This window comes from Orcinus orca, chromosome 16, assembly GCF_937001465.1.
Source record: "Orcinus orca chromosome 16, mOrcOrc1.1, whole genome shotgun sequence".
Classification (NCBI taxonomy): Eukaryota; Metazoa; Chordata; class Mammalia; order Artiodactyla; family Delphinidae; genus Orcinus; species Orcinus orca.
The window spans coordinates 47,632,039-47,652,565 of record NC_064574.1 but is presented as its reverse complement, the minus strand read 5'-3'; the positions used below and the strand labels follow the sequence as shown (position 1 = coordinate 47,652,565).

At 50.4% G+C, this 20,527-nt stretch overlaps 1 protein-coding gene across 7 annotated transcripts in view; it reads left to right on the top strand.

The window, feature by feature from the left end:
* The window catches only part of SLC24A3 (solute carrier family 24 member 3), a 461,722-nt gene that overhangs the window by 52,806 nt on the left and 388,389 nt on the right, over positions 1-20,527 (top strand). For all 7 annotated transcript variants that reach the window (XM_049699116.1, XM_033429397.2, XM_004270413.4 and 4 more), the window contains exon 2: positions 13,104-13,232. In XM_049699116.1, the coding sequence (XP_049555073.1) occupies positions 13,104-13,232 (129 nt within the window). The remainder of the gene's footprint in view (positions 1-13,103; positions 13,233-20,527) is intronic.

The following is a 20,527-nucleotide window of genomic DNA, read 5'->3' as shown; positions in this document are numbered from 1 at the left end:
CCAGCAGGGTGGCCCCGCGAGAATAGGCTTCCCGAGCACCTGGGAGGCTCTGTCCCCTCCCGGGGCTCGTCCCAGGCTTCAGGCGCCTTGTAAGTCAAATGACACCATTCAGGGTGCCTTCTGTGGCTTCGAGGAACTCTTCTGAGGAGGAGAATCCTCTTGGAGAGATGGGGATTTATTTTGGGATCCTCATCCTTTTCCATCCTTCTCTATTGCAGTTTTGAGCTGAGGGCTGCTCGGGCGGGCTGTCAGCCTGCCGTGGCGGGGGGGACAAGGGGATGTGTGAGAACAGGTGCCGTCACTCACGCCGCAGGGTGATGCTGAGGTGACCTGACGAGTAGTGGATCCCTGAAGAGGGGGACAGTGAAGAGCTCTCACTGCCTTTATTATTTTTAAAAATTTTTGGTTTTTTACGACTATTAAAGGTTACTCTCCATTTATAGTTACTATAAAAGATTGGCTCTCTTCCCTGTGTTGTACAATACATCATGGAGCCTGTCTTATACCCAGTGGTTTGTACTTTCGGAGGTACAAACTATTGGGTGTAAGGTAGGCTCACCACCTTTACTAAAAAGCTTTGGTCCAGGTAGGCTGGTATTTGGGACAGGTCTCATGTGTGTACGGCCAGCTTCTAGGAAGAGGTTCATGCAGTATAAGGTTGGAAAGCTGCAGAGCCAGAATTTGAACCGAAGTCCGATGTTTCTCAGGACAATACTTAGATCTTAACACAAGGTTTCATCTGATACGTCAGTCATGACACTTCTTGCTGTCAAAAGCAGAAGACAATTCAAAATGCCTAAGGCATTGGGGGATTTATTGGAGGCTGTTTCTGCAGGTAGGCTGGTGTCATCAACGGACCAGCAGTGTCACCAGGGGTCCAGTTTCCTTCCCTCCCCTTTCTCCCTTATGTGAGTACACGATTCCGGAAGAGATGGATATGGCCCTTGGTCCCAGAATCCCTTGTTGCATCACCCCTTCTCAGCCGGTGTGTGTGTGTGTGTGTGTGTGTGTGTGTGTGTGTGTGTGTGTGTGTGTGTGTGTGTGTGTGTGTGTGTGTGTGTGTGTGTGTGTGTGTGTGTGTGTCTTTTTATTGACCGCCTCTCCCTTGTTCTCTGCTTCCTTCACTTTTAGAAATAGTGGAAGAGGACTTTCACTTTCCCGTTTTCTCTCTGGCTCCCTGACAGAGGACTTACTGGCCTTGGCTGGTGGTGGCTGAGACGGACGGGATCTCTCAGGCTTTGGGACAGAGAGTGGGCCGGAGGGGGAGACAGGCGTGCGCGGTGCCAACCGCACAGAGTGGGATGGGGAGCCCTCGGCTGGAGGCACGTAGCGGGTGGGCCTCAAATACTGAATGTTGATGATCATTTTCTGCTCTTCTTAGGGCTCTAGAAAATAAAGCCTGATTCCTTAGGCAAATCCTGAATCAATAGAAATTCACTGGGAGGGAGTCACGGGATGAGAGCAGGGGAGGTGCTGCCATCGGGCTGAAATGACAGAAGCAAACCGGCCCTCGCTTAGGCGGCAGGCGGTGGCCTGGAAGGTGGTATGCGTCAGCCCATCCCCGTCTGGCCATTCGTGGGATCGTTCCCTGCCTTCCCCTTCCTGTTGGTGGGTCTGTGACTCGTGCTGGAAACCCGGGGCCGGGGGGCGTGGATGCTGCTTTCTCTCTGCTCAGCCTTGTTGCGCTCCTGAGGTGGGCGTCAGTTTCCAACTTGGAAAGCTGCAAGCAGTGGGCTGAAGAGTAGGAAAATGTGAGAACCAAGTGACTCTCCACCTAAAAGAAACCCACGCTGCCTGTCCCCTCTCTAGTCCTGTGCTCTCATTGGGAAGCGTCCAGAGAATATTTTAGTTCTGGCGTCAAGTTCCGTGGTGAGAGAAGAGGGAGAAAAGGAAAACATCATTAGGAAATCTACGCGTGGCCCTGGACCAACCACATCTTCCCACTTGCTTCAAGAGAGACTGTTTCCAAGATGAGGCCAAGGTTACCTTCGGTAGCTGGCATCACTGGGTGTCCCTCGAGACACCCCCTCCATCCTCCTTTGGGTTCAAGCCGCAGCTGCAGCAGGCAGGGCAGTGTGGGTTCAGACTCTGCTGCAGTGACGGTGCCACCTCAAGCCTGGGCCACGTGTCTCTCCGGCTCAGGGTGTTCCCGGTAGGTGGGAGCTGATGTGGCCCACCCAGAAGTGCAGCCTGGAGTTTGGGAGAGTTCATGCTCCTGGGGCTACCCTCAGTCAGGGCGTGATGACAGCCACAGCCCTCATCCTGCTGGAGGACAATTTTGGGAGGAATCTTGGGTGCGCCCCCGAGCTTCCAGTGGGATCGTGCCCCAGTTGCCATGGCAGCAGCCATCATATACATTCTCCATTTATAACTTCCCTTATAGCTCCTGTTTCCCTTTCCCCATCTTGCTTTCCACGTGCCCTCACTCCTTCATCCTGGGATCCCCTTCAGAATAAACTACTTGCGCTCAAGTCTTTGTTTTGGACTTGGCTTTCAGGAGACACAAACCAGGACGCCTCCCAACGTGGCAAATGCTGCATTGCAATCTAAATCATTACTACAATTTCACAGTGACATTTGAGGGTTTCCCTTGTTTGCCTGGGCCGGCCTCTGGGTATTTGGGGGGGCTGTTGCACACTCTGTATCTCCACCATCAGGGGCCAACCTTCACTCCTTGCAGCCTGTACTTGAACCCCTTGCAGAGAAAAGAAGGCTCTGGGTTTGGCTCTGCTCACCTTTGCGTGCTGGCTGCATTCCTGGACTCCCAGCGTCCATGCCCTCCTTCCAGTTTCAAGCTCACTGGGAGAGAGTGGGCTAGGCTCTCTCCTGGGAGCTCTGTTTTGATTGGCTTGTCTCAGTTACAGGCACACCTGGGAACCAGTCATCATGACCTGCAGGATGTGGGGCTTTGATTGGCCAGGCCCTTAGTGAATGAGTGAGAGATGCTCCACTCAGACCAGGAAGACAGGGTATGGGGGAGGGGTCGTTCCCCAAGGAAATTCCGAGGTTGATTCAAATTAGGGGAGAAGGGGTGTCGGCAGGGAGGGGTGCAGGCACCACACTCCAGTTTAGCTTAAAAAATTAATTCCGTGATGGAGATATTGAATCCCTCCTCTATGCAAGTACTGGGGGCCAATAAAAAAAATGGGTGTCATTAGGCAGCTTACAGTCTAATGGAAGAAATAAGGAACGTATACAGGTGTTGGAGCAGCAATGTGTCATCTGAAGCTGCTATCTCCAAACTATTGGAGAATGGATATCGATTTAGAAATTGTGCATAATTAATACTGTAATATATATTATGTATACACATACTTAAGCCTTGTATCTAACTTTGTATTTTTCTGTTTAAAAGAGGGAATTCCCTGGTGGTCCAATGGTTAGGGATCCGTGCTCTCACTGCCCAGGGCCCAGGTTCAATTCCTGGTCGGGGAACTAAGATCCCACAAGGTGTGTGGCCAGACAAAAAATTTTAAAAAAATTTAAAAAATAATAAAAGAAAAGAGGGACCTCAACATTACATAAGCTTCAGGCCCTACAAAACCTGGATCTACCCCTGACTTTTTTTTTTTATTTGCGATACGCGGGGCCTCTCACCGTTGTGGCCTCTCCTGTTGCGGAGCACAGGCTCCAGACGCGCAGGCTCAGCGGTCATGGCTCACAGGCCCACCCCTGGCTTTTATATATCAAGAAACATAAAGTTAAGAGGAAGAAAATAAAGGTTTTATTAATAGAGCAAAACATTTCAATTTTACTGGAGTATTATAATTATTAATATTGTTACGGTCTGTGAGTACTGTTTTATTGAGGACAACATGATTGAATATATTTAGATCATTTTTGAAAATATTAGTTCCATATTTTGAGGAACAGCCAGCTGGAAGTCTGTTTATTTTCATTTAAGGTTCAGTTCAATATTGACATTTAATGGCTGTCCTAACTGAAATAGGTAATTCACCAAGATACATAGATCCAAATGGAAGAAAAGCATCATAGACGTACCTGCTAAATCAAGACGTTAATTTTTCAGTTTCACCCACCAATTATGCAAAAACTTTTGTTCACGTCTTCGCATTTTTCCCGGTTTCAATCCATTAATCATGCTACTTTTCAGAAGGTGTTGAATTTACATATTTTTAACAAATGGATTCAGAACTCATTGAAACTCTTTGTGTGTGGAATGTTTTTCATCAGGTGACGTACTTCTGCTTCCACGTTTTAAGGTGGAAACTATGATTGCTTTAGACGCTGATTTCTGTCAATTTTGGAGGGTAACACAATTTCTTGATATTTGTTTTCAAAATGTTCTCTCCATAAAACAAATTTCTTTAGGGAAGTAGGTGCTTTTTCACCTAGTTGTTAAAATGTCACCTTGAAGGCTGTGTGTGTGTGTTCTGAATATACCTGCTAGGTACATCCTTAGCTGGTGGCCACAATGTCTTCTCAGAAAAGGTGGGCATCTTTGTAGCAGTTGTCTTATTGTGAGAGAGAAATGCGTAATTCATCTTTAAGTTCAAAGAATTTTTTTGAACTTAAAACTTTAAGTTCAAACAGTTTAAAAGAATTCTTTGCCAAAAGATAGTCGGTGAACATCCGTATGGTAGAAAAAGATTGCATGATCGTGCCCCCATCTCATTTCAACATAGTGTTGTAAAGATTTTACTGTCTCAAATAATATCTGTGAATCTGCTCCACTGAGTACACGTAAAGGGCCCTACGCCGGACACTCTGAGAGCAAGTGAGCCCGGAGGGCCCCACATCCACCCTGCGCTGTGCCTTCACGCCCCTCGCCTACCCTGGGTGACAGTGCCCTTCTATTACATTAATTATGGGACATGCTGGCACAGGGGCTCAGTGGTGGTGCTACTGTCAGCCTGCATTATAAATATTAAATATGTAATAAGATTGGCACGTGATACAGACGTGGGGCTTCTCATTTTCTTCCCACTCTTCAGCAAGTCATATAGCCCAGCCTCCTGGGGTACACAACTCTCCCGGAGATTTTTAAAAAAATCCAAGCTCAAGGACTTTAGTGGTCAGATTATTCAAGCCCTTCAGTTTTCAGATGCAGCAACTGAGTTAAAGTGATTCAACTTCCCAACAGCCCACAGCTAGGGACAGATCTGGCCCTAGAATCCCAAGTCACCAGATGCCCAAGATGGCGAAGTCCTGAGACCAGAAGCCCAGTCCCCAGGGTCCTTGGAACACACCCATTTGCTTTAGTTAGTAGAGCAGTGAAGAAAGATGGAGCTGTTTGGAAAAGAGGAAGCTCTGAAACCTGGCTGCTGAGAGCTGGTCTTCTCTCGCTTTTCGAGGCAGATGCAGGAGGAAGCGTCTCAGGGCGGCCAGCCAGCTCCGTGGATGCCGGAGCATGCCTCCTGCAGGGGCTTGTGCTCAGCAAGGGGCCTTCCGGCTCCCTGAGGACAGAACTTAGAGGTGGAGAGATCAAGCAGAGCGCTGTCCTGGGAACTTGAAGGTGCTCAGCGACCGATGTCTGAACAAATGGGAAAAGAAACACCCAGCCCAGCAATGGGCTGCAGAGCTGCCTGGACCCTACTGTGCACACAAGTCATCTGTTTAAATGCAGAGTCTCACGCGGGGGGTCTGATGCCACATTTCTAACAAGCTCCCAGGGAAGGCTGATGTGGCTGGTCCAGGGGCCACACTTTGAATAGCAAGACTATATAACGCAAACAGTTTTGTCCGGGAACCCTGAGCACTTGGGTTCTGTTTTAGGTTTGCCACTAAAATTCCCAGACCTGTCATTTAAACTTAGCCTCAAATCAAGGGGCATGACCCCTGAGGGAAGACCTAGGGGTCTTTCCTGGGAATTGGGCAATGACTCCCCAGCCCCACCTTGAGGCAAGCGCTGTGACATTGTGGCTGTTGGACACCCACCGGGTTTCAGGCGGGGGTCGGGGGGAGGGGCACAGGGAGGAGAAAAGCCCAGACAGCCTGAGTCTCCTGGAGCCTGGGACAGGTCGGGGTCGCAGGGCGGGGGAAGCAGCGGAGACAGTCAGTGATGCGTCCATCTGTGATGCAAGCTCTGAAGGAGAAGTAGCTCTGGGGCCTTGGGCTGAGGGGACATCCTGGAAGGTCAGGAAGGCTGAGTGGAGGAAGGGGTTCTGCCTGGGAGCGGCCGGGGTCTCTCTGGGCTCCCCTACCTTGGCCTCCAAGTCTCACAACCAGACCTGCTTTGTTTTGCCCGACAGCCATGGCAGAACCTGCATCCGGGGCCAGTTCGGACTCTCGCCTTTGGGCTGGGTGCTTTGGGCTGCCCTTGTTCCCAAGGCTACTCTGTCATGGGCTCTGCCGGCCTCTGTGTCCTGGGGAGGGTGTGTGGCCTGGGCTGTGAGGGTTGGTGTCAGGAGGGAAGGGGAGGCACAGCAGCAGTCAGGACTTCTTGGGCTGCCCGTTCCCTCCCGTCGGGGGACGGGTCATGGGACCGGCCCTCTCGGATGCAGGACACAACTGGACAGCACTTGGTCCACAGCGTGACCCAGAGCCCTGGCAGCCTGCTCCCGTTCGCCATCGGGACCCCAGCAGTGCTGGGCAGGGACCTTCTGCCTACGCCCTGCAGCCTCTCTCTGCCTCTTGTGCTTAGAAACATCGTCTTTTGGCAAATAACACTTGAAGCTGTTTCCTGGGGCCTGGGAGCAGCAGCTCAGACTCCACTGTGCTCTGTGCAGAGTCCTGCTCCGCGGCTGGGCGCTGCATTTCTCACCAGCCCCCAGGAGATGCTTTTGCTGCTGCTGACCTTGCGCTCTGTGCAGGAGCCCTGCAGAGGGCGGACATGGGTGGAAGGGCCCATATCTGTGTGCAGGTGGCCAGAGGTTACTGTTCCCTCTTCCCATTAGAGGGACCGAGAAACCTCAGCCTTCCAGAGGGTTTTCGTCTTGAGTGGAGGTGCGGCGCCTCGATACTGGGATGCGGTTTAAGTGCAGCCTGAGAGCTGCGGCTTGTGATTGCCGTGGCGCAGCCGGAGGGCAGGAGATGGGGGACCCGCTGGGCAGGGCGTGAAGATGCAGAGAGGGGAGAGGTTTACCTGGAGTCTGTGGCCTCCCCGCAGCTTCGAGTTCTCTGGATCTGCCCTCCTCTGTCTTTCTGGAAGCTTTGAGGCTGTGGAGGGACCCAGTGCCCAGGACGTTCAGCCTCCGGCTTCTTCCTCTCCTGGCGGGTTTGGAGAGCTCGCAGCCTCTCCACAGTCTGTGCTCCTTTCCAAGGACCCAGAACCACTCAGAACCACACTTTTCCTCCAGCTGGAGAATCCGTGTGAAGATGCACAGGCAAGAGCCAGCCCTGCCCTCCTCCTCCGCTCACCCACAGAGGGTGAGAACCTCGGCGGGCGGGGGGTCAGGATGGTGGCCGTAGGGAGAGGGCGCTGGAGGGGCAGCTGCGCCCCACACGTTTGCTGGAGAGTCTGCAGAAGGCGGTCTCAGGGCTGCAGGCTGATGCAAACCCGCCCTCTGACCCCGGGGTGAAGACCCGGGGCGCCCAGAGTGGGGACAGCTGTGTAAACTGCCGGGTGGGGTATTTATAGCCCTGCTGCGCACTCTGAGCCTGCGCCGGCCTGAGGGCTGCAGCCGGTCCTGCCGCCATGGGCTCTGTCACGTGTTCTGTTCACTGAGTTTTCTGGACCTTCTGTCCTCAGGGTTGCATTAGGCTCTGCAAGACTCAGTTTCCTTACCTGCTGCCCTGATCCTCTGGGTGGTTCTCTCCATCCCAGTTTTCAAGAAGAAATGCTGTGTTCCAGATCTGGGGGAGGGGAGAGCTAACACGACCCTTCAAGGGGGCGTGCTGACCCCAGGAGGCCACTTCCCCTGGGCTCCTGAGCTCTGGGACGAGGTGGGACACGCACAGCTGGGCTTTGGAGTCAGATCTGGGCTTGAGTCCCAGCTCGCTGCTTTACCCCATCCGTGAAATGGACGAAACTCTGGGGGTAGCGCGGAGTGAGAAGGTGCAGGATGGCTGCGGGCACACGGGCAGGGGCACAGTTCTGATGCTGCTGCAGCAAACCTGCCTGTCTGCAGACCCTCATCTGAACGGGGTCCTTCCCTCCTCAGAGGGTGGCAGCTCCACCTCTCCGCTGGGCCTGGGACCCTATGTGGGATGAGGGTGCACATGGGAGAAAGCATGTTAGTCTTAGGGTGAAGCTGGGACATGGGGCACCAAAGGAAATCCATTCTTGGGGTCAGAAAGCCTTGGGCTTTCCAAGCCCTGGTCATGGAGAGGCGGAAGGGGACAGGGAGACAGAGAGAGAGAGAGGGAGGGAGGGAGGGAGAGAGCAGGAGAGGACGAGGGCACAGCTCTGTAATGGAAACTTGGCTCCCAGCCTCACACTCTCTCCTTCCTTAGCGCCTGTGCTTGAGTCTCAAGTTGAGAGCCTCTTCCCCTCCAGCAGGCACCCCGCGCTATCTCCACGGCCCACCCCTGCCGCCCTGCTCGGAGCTGGTGACATGTGACATGTGAGCCCGCTGCCTCCCTCTTCACCGCCCCCACCCACTCCCTGACTAATTAGGCCAGCTCGCCACTTCCAGGGCCTGGCGGGCGGAGCCAGGCACGCGGTGGATGGGGGCCAAGGGCTTTTGTTGACATTGCTCAAGTGTAGCTTCGAGGAGCATCTCCTGCCGAGCCAAGAAGTCCAGGGAAGCCGGGGGTGATGAGGGGAGAGCAGCGGGCGCCTCCCCCAATCCCCTCTGCCTTCCCCACTGCCCACCCACTCCTCCCTAAATCCAAGACTGTAAGCCTCCATGTTGGGACCAAGGGGCCAGCTGAGTCTCTGAGAAATCCACGCTCAGCTGAGCGTCCTGCATCCAGTGGGGTTTCAGGACCGTTTTCTTCTGTGTGTATGATGCTTTCACCGGGTGACGCTCCTGACGTGCCACTGTTCCTAATAGTTTCTGGGGGAAGTAGGTCCAGTGAGGCTGTCTCCACCCCTCACCTCGTATAAGGTGCAGGCTGCATAGTGGATCTGTCTTGCTATAGCTGAGTAATATGGCCAGATGGATTTCATCCTCTGCAGGGATCTACCAAGAATGTGGGTTTTGGGGTCACTCGACCTGGTCAGATCCTGGTCAGATCCCCATTCTGCGCCTCTTTGCTTGCTGTGTGACCTTGGGCAAGTCTTTTAACCTCTTTTGTGCTTCGGTTTCCTTATTTGCAAGTGGAGTTAATAGTTCAGAATAAGATGTTAAGATGAAACATGGCGAAGAGTGGCAAGTTCTTCGCACATAATAGACACTCAATAAATGGCTGTCATGACACTCAATAAATGGCTGTCATGATGATTATTAACTGGCAGTGGCTATGGCCATGGGTGAGTTCCGAGTTTAGGTAGATCACTTCTACTCTGACTTATTTACTCCAAAGGTAAGTTGACCCAAGAACCAACTGCCCTTTCCTACCTTACCAGCAGTTTTGTTTTTTTCTTTTGACTTTTTTTTTTTTTTTTTTGGGTCTGCGTTGGGTCTTCATTGCTTTGCACGGGCTTTCTCTAGTTGCGGCGAGTGGGGGCTACTCTTCGTTGCAGTGCTCGGGCTTCTCATTGCGGTGGCTTCTATTGCGGAGCACCGGCTTTAGGCGCATGGGTCTCAGTAGTTGTGGCATGCAGGCTCAGTAGTTGTGGCTCACGGTCTTTAGAGCACAGGCTCAGTAGTTGTGGCGCACGGGCTTAGTTGCTCCGCAGCATGTGGGATCTTCCTGGACCAGGGCTCGAACCTGTGTCCCCTGCATTGGCAGGTGGATTCTTAACCACTGCGCCACCAGGGAAGTCCCTCACCAGCAGTTTTGTGAGGACAAAGAGAATGGGGTGTAATATCGTCACATGGTTCTCAGTGGGAAGTAAGTGAACGCAGTGCTTTGCTTTCATCATTCTCATTTTCTCAGACTCTGGTCTCCACATCTGTATATCAGTGGTCAGTGGTCATATATATTTTTTTGAGATAAAAGTTTGTAGGTTTTAGAATCCAGAGGCGCTGCCTTAATAGTCTCTGATTCCTGAAGCTATTGAATCATCATGTAAAAAAATCCTCTAATTTTCTGCTACAATAGCTGGCTTTATTTTTATATCTCTTAATTGGTATCAGCTTTTCTCTCAGAATTACAGAACCATGGAAATTTGGCCTAAGCAGAAACTTTGCAAGTCACTGGAAGGGATGCTTTTGCTTCTTTGCAGATTTTTGGAATCTTCCTGGAAGGCAGCTATGCTCACCACTATACAAACAATGCACATTGGGATCTTCCTGAATGTTAGGATTGCAGCACCACAGAGCACTTTTCTTTACCCCAGATTACAAGAAGAGCAGAACGGCCAATATGCTGGTCTCGTGTAGGCTGGAAGATGCCATCGGCATCCTGCCCGCATCACTTTGTTCTCATGTCTTCAGTGCACATGGGCACCGTCCAACTTTCAGCACCTGCGTCTCATTATCTAAGGCCTTTTGCTGGGTACCAGAGCCCACTTTGGTTGGAAGTGCCAGGGAATTAATGTCCCCTGGGAACAGCCTACATTCAACCCATGGCAGACCAAGAGCAGGTGGATAAATACCCCAGCTCCCTCACCCCTTGGGTGTCTGAGTTGCATGTCTACACTGGCCCCACAGAGATTTCCAGAGGGGTCAAGTGCTAGTTCGCCCATTTTAGCAACTTGAAACTTGAAACACACCTCCACTGGCTGGCTCCCTGGCCCTGTCCCACCACGGGTGCTTCCCGAGATCACCCCCTCATGTAAACCACCTGTGCTCAAATCCTTGTCCTCAGGGGCTGCTTCTGCGGAAACCCAACCTGAGACAAACGGGGTGTCCTTCTCCACACTCTTAGATCCTTTATGATAATATGGTGTAATATTCACATTTTAGGTCTGCCTGTTGAATTTTAAGGCAACTGACCTTATTCCTTGTTTATGCGTTTTTTGCAATTCTTTTCCTCTGCTTGTCGCTGTTCTTAATCCTAAGAATTAACCATTCAGGTGAACAGGAGTACACAGATGCCTTGCTTTGACCTTGAAACATCTTTGGGATTGTCCTCACGATTATGGCTATATCTGGCCATCATGTAGGTTTCTGTATTTCAGAGTCTTAAGTTATTGCTTATTCTAGTTGGGCCCCACATTCTACATTTTTTTGAGAATAAACCTAGGGGCTGTCCTAGCTAATGTGTAAAAGTTGTAATTAGCTACTTGATGATTTTACATGTGGAGCAGGTTCCATTTGACTGAGGAAGACCTCAGTTTGTGAGCTACGGCTGTTACTGTGTGTCTTGTTGGCTTTAGGTGAGATGCCTACAAGCACTGTGATTTCCAGAAACTTCCATGAGTTTTACTTTATCCATCCACAAAGTGGGAATGGTTACTCTGACACATACTTACTGAGTACCTCCTCTGAGCCAGCAGTGATTAGGTGTCAGAGAGACAGCAGTGGACAGAGAGACAGTGCCCAGGGTCCCTCTTTCTTTCCTGAGCATTGTCATGAGGTTCCAATTATAAAATGAAAGTGGTATCATTTAGGAAACTAAAATCCCCATGGAAATTGAGGAAAGGGTATGAGGACCGTCAGCTCTTCACTGACCAATTCAGAACACTGTGCTGGTGTGGCTCGGTGGGGCGCACCCTCTGGCCTTTTGCGAAGGCCGCTGGGCCCATGAATTAGAACCTCGTCTTGTTCTTAGATCCATTTTCTGACCACAGCAACTCTGGACACTCGAGAGGTAGCCAAAGCCTCATGTCACATCTTTCTTGAGTTCCAAGCCACTAGAAAGAGCCATCTGTGCTTGGTGTTTCCACATCCCAGTGACCCTCTGAGGTCCCGCTCTGTTGTGTCTTTGCATTTGTCTTACGTGACTGGTCCATGGCAGTCAAGGCCATTGGCCACTTTTTCCTTTTTGAAATTCTCTTTCTGCTTACCTTCTGTGACACCACTTCCCTTGCTCTTTCCCTTCCTTTCACGATCTTTTGCTGAATGCTTTGACTCTACCTGCTCTGAAGGAATGCTGAGTTTCCCATGGTTTCTTCTTCCATTCCCTTCTCTTTAGGAAACTGCATCCATACAGATGCCACACTCTTCCCTGTTTTCTTACGATTCTCCTGATGTTCCGTGTAGCTTAGCTGTCCGCCCTGCGGTGTCTGCACCCACATTACCCGGGCAGCACGCTGCCCTGTGGATGGTCCACAGACACTTCAGGTCCAACACGTCCTAAGCAGAAGCCACCATATTCTCCCCCGACAGGCCCTTCCGTCTCTGTTCTTTCTCCTGGCACGTCCATCCCCGTGGGCATCCCAGCCGGAGACCTCAGCCCTAGTCACGCATTCAGTGATCGACTTTCCCCTTGTTCACGCTCTCATCTCCTGTTTACTGAAATCTTGTTATGTGGGATTCACTGGCCCAGGCTCTGGGCATGTTGTTGTGGTGTCTTAGCCTGGGTGACCCCGAGAAGCAGATCCTGAGCAGGTGCTCAGTGGCAGGTGGTGTATTTGGGAGGCGGTTCAGGGAAGTACTGGTCAAGGAGTAGATGCTGGTGTGTAGGTGCCAGTCACCCTGACTTAGCGGACCCAACCGTGCCCTTTTTTCCCAAGTCCACGTTTAGTGAGATCACGTTGGTAGCTCGAAATTGGCCATGATGGGAATATTCACACCATGGAAGTTGTCCAGTGGATACAAGACCAGGACTTTTTCCCCTGGAGAGTTGGTTGTTCAACATTTCTCAGCATGTTATTGGGTGCAGGGAATTAAGACAGGAAAGGACAGCGGCCAATAAAGTGTGTTTTATCAAGAGAGTCACCTTGTAGACACCTGGAAAGTCATCCCAGTGGGGAAAACTGGATTCCAGGGTAGAACACACACTTCAGAGTCATCCCACTGGAGCGTGAGGTGTTTATGCACCGCCCCCTCCCAGCCGTTGGCTGAGGGCTGCCGCTGTGGGAGCCAGTAGGATCCGGGAGCCGAGGAAGCCCTTGGGAGGTGGGGGCAGGATGGTGAGCGACGGTGGTGAGAGGTCTAAGGGGTGTTGGCCGGACTGAGTGCCGATGGCTGAAGGCGCTGGGCACCCAGCCTGGGGACAGGTGACACCCAGCTGTTAGTGATGCGTGGCTGTGACCTTTTTCTCCCCAGACCTTGACTTCATGGACCTCATCGGGCAAGACAGACAGTGGACCGTGGGTAGGAAGTTAATGCAGGTGAATGACTCGCTGACTTCAGAAGATGCAGGGCCGCGGAGCAGCAAGAACTGCACTGAACCAGGTAAGACGGTGGCTGCGCTGGGGGCTTTGCGCTGCGGGCCGGGCCGCCGTTCTCTCTGGTGGAAGCCCAGGAAGGGCTGGATGCTGTGTTTCTCCTTTGAGTTCTAATCCAGAGAGACTCTGAGGATATTTAGGGGCAGGTGTCTAAGAAACTCAAAGGCAAGATCCCAGGGGACAATTCAAGTGTGTTTCTGCCTCTGTTTTCTTTCCCTCGGACAGTGGGGGAGAAGGTGAGTCAAAATACCATTATCAAATGTGGATGCTGGGGCTGCCCAGAGGATCCCTGAGTCAGCAGCAGGATGGGCGAGGACGTTCTGTGGCATCTTCGCTTTGATGCCTGGAATCGTCTCTGGCTGGTTGTTAATCGGAGCCTTGTTTCTGTCACAGTCAAGGCACAGGTGTTGAACCAGATCCTCACCTGTGATGTTGAGCTCCTTGGAAGAAGTGAACATTTGTTTATCAGCTATTATGTTTGATAGCTATTGTGCCTTTCCTCAGAACATTTGATATCTGTTTCTGAACTTCAAGGGAAAACTAACATAGGGGGATGAAGAGGACCTGGAATGTTGAGGACTCAGCTCAGGAGACGGCAGGTACCCTCTGGACGGCTGAGGTCCTGCTCATTTAGACCAGGGGTCAGCAACCTTGTCCCGGGAAGGGCCAGACAGCAATATTTTAGGCTTTACAGACTCATTACTGCGTCTATAGTATATTTTAAAAGATTTTTATAATCCTTTAAAAATTTAAAAACCATTCTTAGCTCGCGAGCTGTGGGATGTACCAGGCCTGTGGCCACTTTGTCAACCCTGACATGGAGTTCTCAGATCTTGGGGGGGGTCTTCCTTCCCTGGCTGGTGGGGTCTTGGGTCTCAAGTGTGTGGTGAGCTCGACCGCACAGTGATCCCACATGCAAAGGCCGGCCTCGTTTTGAGTGTCATCTTAGAAGGACATACACCATCTTCATTGCAGCCCAAAGAACCTTAGTCCTCGGAGTACAGAAGGTGAAATTGTGTGTCTGCGCTTTTTTGGGAAGGTAGATAGAGGTTCCCTTTCCCACAGCTGGAAGAACTAAAAAGAGATGACCCCCTCCCGGCCAAAAAACAACCTACAGCCCTACATGATCTCTGTCCCTTAAGCTAGAGAATGTAAGGTTCCTGCGGCTGTTATTAATGCTTGGGAGGAATACTCTTGGAAGTGAGTAAAGCATGTGGCAGCTGCGTGAGCTAGAAATGAAAACTGGGGACAGAGGTTTCAAGTGTCCCACTGCACAGACGGAGCCACCTGTCTTCTGAGAGCTGGGCATGCAGGGGCCTGGCCTGAAGGGCAGGTCATTGCTGTGCCGGGAGCCCTGTTTGCTGATCTGGTCTTACAGCCGAAGAGTTGTCAACATCTCTGCAACTAGTAGGCAGGCGGTGACTGGGATGTCAGAGACAGGAGATTCAGTACTAGGGGGCCCAGCCGTCGCCTTGGGTGTACCTTCGTATGGGAAAGAATGGAGTCAGACAGATACAGTGCCCCGCTCTCGGGATTGGGTCCAGCACTGCGCAGGGCCAGTGGTGATGGAGGGCTTCTGTTTCCTGTAGTTGGGACTGTGTGTTGGGGTGGTGGAGCTGTCTCTCTGTGAGTGGTGCTGTTTACTGTTTCAAGACATGCCATTCTCAGAGTGACAGGTGTAAGAGAATAAAGCACGTGAAAGCCATCGCAGGAGAGCAGTGACTCAGCCCACAAGTAGAACAGAAGATGTCCAGGTTTCTAAAGAGAGCTCGAGCCCAGCACCTGCTGGTGTTGGCAGGGAGGGCACAGGGCAAGGAGGAGAGGAAAGCCTCCAGGAGGACAGTGGCGGGGGGCGAACGAGAGTTCCTCGTGCTGCCGCGTAAGGCAGTTCCAAGAAGAACAAGGACGCGGGAGGAGCGTCCTTGCTTTCCTCATCTGTGGACCACGACCACGGGCACTGGGCTTGATTTCTGGGGTCCTTGACTCCAAACCAGATTCTACAGGGAAGATGATCATGCCTGAGACAAGGGTCCTGTTCAAATCCTAGCACATCAAGGGCCTGCCTGGAGCCTCTGTCCTGCATGAAGCCTGCGTCCTGCATGAAGCCTGCTATGCCCGTTCTGTTTTCTGAATGTTTTTGGTAGAAAGTATCTCTAACTATGCTGTCCGATATGGACATTCAGCGGCCCCTTAAGTTCAAATTAATTTAAATGAAATACAATTAAAAATTCAGATTCTCCGTTGCCCTAGCCACACATCAAATTAGCAGGTGGCTGTGTGTGGTTCCTGGACAGCACAAGACATAGAACATTTCCGCCATCGCAGAAAGGTCCATTGGACAGGCTGGTCTAGAATGTCCATTTGTCTTTGAACGTATCTCCTGTCTTTCCAGCTCGGTTGCAAACATCTTGAGGACATACAGTGGATATGTAAATCCGAGAGCCCGTCTCTTACCTGGGTCTTGGGGTCGCACTCACCTGGGTTTGAATCTTGGCTGAGAAGCTGAGGGCAAGATAGTCAGACTCTCTGAGCCTTTGTGTGCTTCTCTGTGAGATGGAGATGATCATTCTGACCTTTCGCAGCTGCTGTGAGGGTTGGGAGTGACGTCATCAGGTGTGTGTACCCAGCTTGGTGCTGCGGATGGAGGGTCCACAGTGGGACCTCACTCCCGAATTTCCCACTGTCTGCTGGGGGCACCCATCCCTCCATCACATGAGCATCAAGGAACTAAATACATTCTCCAGCCCCGCCTCTCGGGGATGGGCAGATGTGGCCTGTCTGGGTCAGTCCTCAGGCGGCCCAGGCCCGAGCAGTGGCCCGCTGGGTGGAGCGGCTCAAGCACCATCTTGTAACAGAAGATCTCCCCGTGTTGTTGAGCTCAGTGCCTCTGAGGAGCCCTCTGTTTCTATAAGAACGTCATCAGGTCATCAGGACGTCCCCGGTGGTCCAGGGGTTAAGACTCCGCCTTCCAGTGCAGAGGGTGTGGGTTTGATCCCTGGTTGGGGGAGCTAAGATCCCACATGCCTCGCAGTGAGGCCAAAAAAAAAGAGAACGTCATGAAAACACTGTCACCCAGTTGCCTCGGTGCTCTTTCCAGAAAGCTGTCAGAAGTCTGCTTTTTACCCTTGACTGAACAGATCTTTTATGAAGAAAGTTGAGCGCACTCAGAAGATCCTGATTTTGAGTTGAAACGGAATGGGATTCATCTTCTCTACCCCTAACCCACTGGAGGATGAGGGGACCAAGCTGGTGGGAGCCAAGGCCCAGCCACAAAACGTTGCCCAGCTGCCCTGAAGAGGCCGGAGCGCCCTGTCCGTGGTGGGTGTTACCCATGCTGGGACGGCGTGGGGTTCTGCTCCCAGAGGCTCCGGCGTGGGGCTGGGAGGCGAACCATTGGGACGGCCTCTTTCCTTTTGGTGACGGTGTCGCCGAGCGGGGCGCGCTCACAGGGATGGTGTCAGGGCTCTGTCTGTGCCGAAGGCTGAGCGTTTACACGGGGACCCAAGCGTTTGGGGGCCAGGCTGGCTGTGGGGGCAACAGCGTCAGGGTAAGAGATGGGAGTTACTTTGGCTCTGGTTGTAAAGCGTGCCCAGTGCTGTTCTGACGTCACAGGGCTTCTCAGGCTGTGTTCTCGGAGCCCCTGGCTGGAGAGGCCGTGGGTGTGAGTGAGGTTGATTGGGAGGCTGGCGATGGGGTGGCCTGTGTTCTGGTCCTGAGAACGGTTGGGGGATGGGGCTGGCTTGCTTCGCAGACGTTCATTTCCTCACCTGGGAAACAGACCTGGGACTGCTTTATCCCATCTGTCCCTTCCGTTGCACAACCGCAATCGTTTCAGGCGATTTCAGGAATAAGAATTCACAAAATCTTCCACCCCCGAGATGCCCAGCTCTGCTTCCCTTGGTAAATTACTTCTTTGCGTTCCCAGAATCCCATGTCCTACTGTCAGCCTCGTTTTATCCTTCTCCCCCATCCATTTTCCTCTCGCTGTCCATCTCCCTCCCCCTCCCCCTTCCCCTCCATCTCCTTCTCCCCTCCCCCTCCCCATCTCCCTCTCCCTCTCTTTGGTAACCAGGAGCCCTGTGGGGCAGGGGCCTTATTCAGTGGCAGTTCTGTCTTTGCTGGGGGTGGCACCCTTGAGCTGGCTCACTCTTCATATGACAGCTGCCACTTTAAAGACGTGTTGGCTGAATGATATTCCGTTGTATATATGTGCCACAGCTTCTCTATCCGTTCATCTGTTGATGGACACTTAGGTTGCTTCCATGTCCTGACTGTTGTAAATAGAGCTGCGATGAACACTGTGGTACATGACTCTTTTTGAATTATGGTTTTCTCAGGGTATATGCCCAGTAGTGGGATTGCTGGGTGGTATGGTAGTTCTATTTTCAGTTTTTGAAGGAACCTCCGTACTGTTCTCCATAGTGGCTGTATCAATTTACATTCCCACCAACAGTGCAAGAGGGTTCCATTACTCAACCATAAAAAGAAACGAAATTTGTAGTGAGGTGGATGGACCTAGAGTCTGTCATACAGAGTGAAGGAAGTCAGAAAGAGAAAAACAAATACCGTATGCTAACACATATGTATGGAATAAAAATAAATAAATAAATGGTTCTGAAGAACCTAGGGGCAGGACAGGAATAAAGACACAGACGTAGAGAATGGACTTGAGGACACGGGGAGGGGGAAGGGTAAGCTGTGACAAAGTGAGAGAGTGGCATGGTCATGTATACACTACCAAATGTAAAATAGATAGCTAGTGGGAAGCAGCCGCATAGCACAGGGAGATCAGCTTGGTACTTTGTGACCACCTAGAGGGGTGGCATAGGGAGGGTGGGAGGGAGATGCAAGAGGGAGGAGATATGGGGACATATGTATATGAATAACTGATTCACTTTGTTTATAAAGCATAAGCTAACACACCATTGTAAAGCAATTATACTCCAATAAAGATGTTTAAAAAAAAAAAAAAAGACATGTTGGGTTTTTTTGGATTTTTTTTTTAAATGGCATTCTTCCCTTGCCTCTTCCAAGACATGGTTTTGGTGAAACTTTGTAAGTTTTTCCTCTAGATCCGTATGAAAAAGACTGAGTTCCAGGCTCTAATTTTTCTGCCATCGTTCCAGCCCTCTGTGAATTTTTAAGGTTGTTTTCTTAGCCTGACACTGCGATTTCATCTCAAGCCTGGAAACATTGTCTTTTGGCAAATAACATTTGAAACTGTTTACTCAGATGACCTATTATGAGAAACTCAACTTTGAATAAATTCGATCCATGGAAAATTAAGTTAGCTAAATGTAATATTGAGGGTGGTACACAACTGTAGCAGAGATGGATTCTTGGGAATATTTATTGGTACACTTTGCAGAATTTTCTTTCTATACTTTTCAGTCTGTTTTCAGAAAAAAAACTATCATCTTTTGGTTTTTAGTTCTTTGATATTTTAAGGAAATGATCTTTTCCTCAGAGTGCCTCTTTCAAAGAAACTTGGGAAGAAGGAAGCTATTTAAAATGATAGCCTTTGGCGTGGGCTTCGCTCTGAGATCACTGTATTTTCTTTCTTTCTTTTTTTTTAAATTTTATTCGAGTATAGTTGATTTACAACATTGTGTTAGTTTCAGGTGTACAGCAAAGTGATTCACTTATACATATATTCATTCTTTTTCAGATTCTTTTCTCATATAGGTTATCACAGAATATTGAGTATAGTTCCCTGTGCTATAGAGTAGATCCTTTTTGGTTGTCTATTTTATATTTAGTAGTGTGTGTATGTTAACCCCATACCCCTGATTTATCCCTCCCCCATGTTTCCCCTTTGGTAACCATAAGTTTGTTTTCGAGATCTGTAAGTCTGTTTCTGTTTTCGTTTTCTTCTGATAAAGTGCTCGGCTCCCTCCCTCTGCCTGGCTTGTAGGGTTTGAGGTGTCTGGGGGTGGGGAAGCCACCCTGAGCCTTTGCTGCAGGACAGAGAGGCTGGTGGGCACTCGCCCCACGGGGCTGTGCGGGAATGTTTACTGGATCAGGTGGTTGTTTACCGGAGTGGCCAGAAACCACACAATCTAAGAGTCACATGTGAGCGTCCTAGAGGAGGAAAGTCAGAGGTGGGGATGAGAGAAGCAATACGGGGTGAGTCCAAGGGTAAGTGTGGACCATGAACAGAGCCTGGAGGCCAGGCTTGGAGTGGCAAGCACGCGCAGGCTGGTCCAGGTCCAGGTTGTCAACAAAGGCAGGGTTGGGATCCTGCTGTTCTTGAGTTTAAACCATAACATCAGGGTCAGCTGGTTTAATACCATGGGGCTGGGCATGACCAATCTACAGAGCACTAAAGGTCCAAATCGCTCACCTTTTGCATGAAAAAAATGAGACCCAGAGTGCATAGATGACCCCCAACTGTCCTCCGTGGATAATCAAGGCATGTCAAAATAATCATCTAGAAAATATGACCTTTGCATGATCTAGAGGAACACGGTCCTGTAGAAATATAATGCAAGCTACAGATGTAATTTTAAAATTCCTAGTAGCTACATTAAATACTTGAAAAGAAATAGGTGAAGTTAATTTTAATACTATATTTGATTTAACCAAATATTTCCAGAATATTAGGAATGACAATTTTCAGTCACCTCCGTGTTTTATCCCTGGGTTTGAACCCAGGAAACAACGAAGATTTTGTTTTTTAAGTTTTAAAGTGTTTACTTTATTGTACTAGCTCATATAACTTTCACTAACTTCTCTCTGCAGTTGTAATTTTCATAATGATTCAAATAATTGCTGTTGACATTCTTAAGTGGAACATCTTAGAAACTCATTGGGATCTGCTTTTTAATCTGTGTCACATTCTTTACTGGATTAGGGTTGTCGTAGCTGCTGTAACAAATAAGTCCTGTAGACCTTAGGGTAAGATAAAAGAAGTTTCTTTCTTTCTCATGTGAAGTTCTGGTCTGTGGGTGGCCTTGTTGCTAGAGGTGGTCCATGGACTCTGGAACCTTCCATTTTGAGGCTCCCTGTCCTCACACTTCTCTGCTTTAAGGGGAAAGAACCAGGAGGGCTGTGCATAGCTGAGTTTTATGGACCAGACCCTCCCTCCCGCTCACATTCCATTGGTCAGGACTCAGTCCATGACCACTTCTAACTGTAAGGGAGCCTGGGACATGGATTTTAGCCCAGTGCCCTGGAAGAAGAGAAAGCAGTTTTTTCCCCCAGACTTGTTTCTTATTGAAAAAACAAACGTCTCAATTCTCCTTTATGCCTATCTTATTTCAAAAGCAGTATACCCCCTGTATAGAGAAATCGTAATCCAAA